The sequence below is a fragment of the Propithecus coquereli genome, unplaced genomic scaffold (genome assembly GCF_000956105.1).
Source record: "Propithecus coquereli isolate 6110/MARCELLA unplaced genomic scaffold, Pcoq_1.0 Scaffold105, whole genome shotgun sequence".
Taxonomy (NCBI): domain Eukaryota; kingdom Metazoa; phylum Chordata; class Mammalia; order Primates; family Indriidae; genus Propithecus; species Propithecus coquereli.
In genome coordinates, this window is record NW_012134414.1 from 1648247 (window position 1) to 1650070 (window position 1824).

Here is a 1824-nt window from a genome sequence, read left to right on the forward strand (position 1 = left end):
ATTTAATTTCGAAGTGGGCATTTATTTTATTTTGTCAAGTGTTAATGTGTTCTGTTTTTTTACTCTGTGAAAACCTAGGTAAAGGACCAAATTAATGATGTGAGAATATCTGACATAATGGATGTATATGAGATGAAGCTGTCCACATTAGCTGTGAGTACAAGCTTATTTTAACTATGTGTAATAAGCTTTAATAGATGTTTTCCTAAAATGATGAAAATTAATGGTATGTTTTCTTATAGTCCAAAGAAAGCAGGCTGCAAGATCTCTTGGAAGCAAAAGCTCTAGCCCTTGCCCAGGCAGATAGACTGATTGCTCAGTATCGCTGCCAAAGAACTCAAGCTGAGACAGAGGTATGCACAATATACAGACACGTCTGATTAGTAGAAAAATTAATAAATGACGTAAAATATGTACAAAATATTAGTTATATATCTGTTACGCTAATTGAAGTAAATTGTTCTTAGCATGTGACACGACTACTGCCTCCATCTTGAAACTCTCTCTTTAATTTTGGTTACATCATTATCTTCTGATTTTTTTTTCTACCTAATTGATATTCTTTTCTCATATCTTTATGGTCTACCTTTAAATGTTGGAGGTTCCCAGGATGTGTTCTAAGCCCTTTTTCATTATTTCCGTGTTCTGTGATTTCAACTATTATCGAAAGGTTAATGTTCCCAATTTTACATGTTGAGCACAGATCATTTTCCTGAGCACTAAATGCTTCCTATAGCTCCATTTAAATATACAGCAAATATTTCAAACTACTCAGCGTAACCAATAATGACCTAATCATTCTTCCCTTTTTTAAAATTTATTTTTATGTATTCCTACTATTTTTAGTTTTCCAAATAAGAAACCTGGAAATCACAGTTTACCTCCTAATTATTCACCAAGTCCAGTTGATTCTACCTTCTAAATATTTCTGTTTTTCTGCCTTGTCTCTGTTTCTACCACTATTTGCTATCAGTCAAATCCTTTTCATTTTTCATAGAAATCACAGCAGATGCTCTAATTTCTCTTCCTACCTATAGTCTAATTCCTTCTCGTCAGCCACCCTCCACACTACAGCCAGAGTCATCTTTCTTCTGTGTTTGGTTCTACCCTCCCTCCCCCAGGGATCTCCAAGGCAGTAAGCAATCTGACGCTGTCCCTCCTATGCTGAGTATCCTTCACAGTAGCTGCCATTGCTTTCGGAATATCATCACAATTTCTTAAATTGCCATACAAGGATTCCAACTGTGCACTTCTCAATCCACATCTTGAATTTTTGCCCATTCTTTGCAGTCAACCATATGAGGCTACTTTGGACTTTCTGGAACTTGGCATACTCTTCTGTTTCCCTGTCTTTGCACTTGCTATTCCATGTCTACAACACCTTTTCCTCTTGGTTTTTGCCTAACTTCTCATAATCCTTTAAATTTCAGCTTACATGCTTCCATTTTCCAGAAGCCTACTGTGTTCTCTTCCTTCTCACACATATGTCCTTCCTCTTTGTACCTACCCTGTGCTTATCTCTTTATAATATTTCTCAGACCATGTGAAAATCATATTGCCTTCCACCCCCACGCACATTATCAGAGACTGTATCTATGTCTCCAGGCACAGTATTTGGCACATAGTAGGTGCTCAGTAAATTTGACGTTATGCCATGTAGATGAATATACATGATGTGTATATATATATACCTTATGAGTGAAAACTGCAGTAATAATGAAATTCCCAGCACATACAAATGGAATCTATATAATTTGATATCATTTGTAATGAATTATAATAAAGTTGTCAGGCCTTTGAAAGAGGCATCAAAACCAGTGACAA

At 35.9% G+C, this 1824-nt stretch overlaps 1 protein-coding gene across 1 annotated transcript in view; it reads left to right on the forward strand.

The window, feature by feature from the left end:
* Positions 1-1824, forward strand: part of KIAA1524 (KIAA1524 ortholog) — a 58127-nt gene that overhangs the window by 38912 nt on the left and 17391 nt on the right. The window contains exons 13-14 of the mRNA XM_012645935.1: positions 79-153; positions 243-353. Coding sequence (XP_012501389.1) covers positions 79-153; positions 243-353 — 186 coding nt within the window. The remainder of the gene's footprint in view (positions 1-78; positions 154-242; positions 354-1824) is intronic.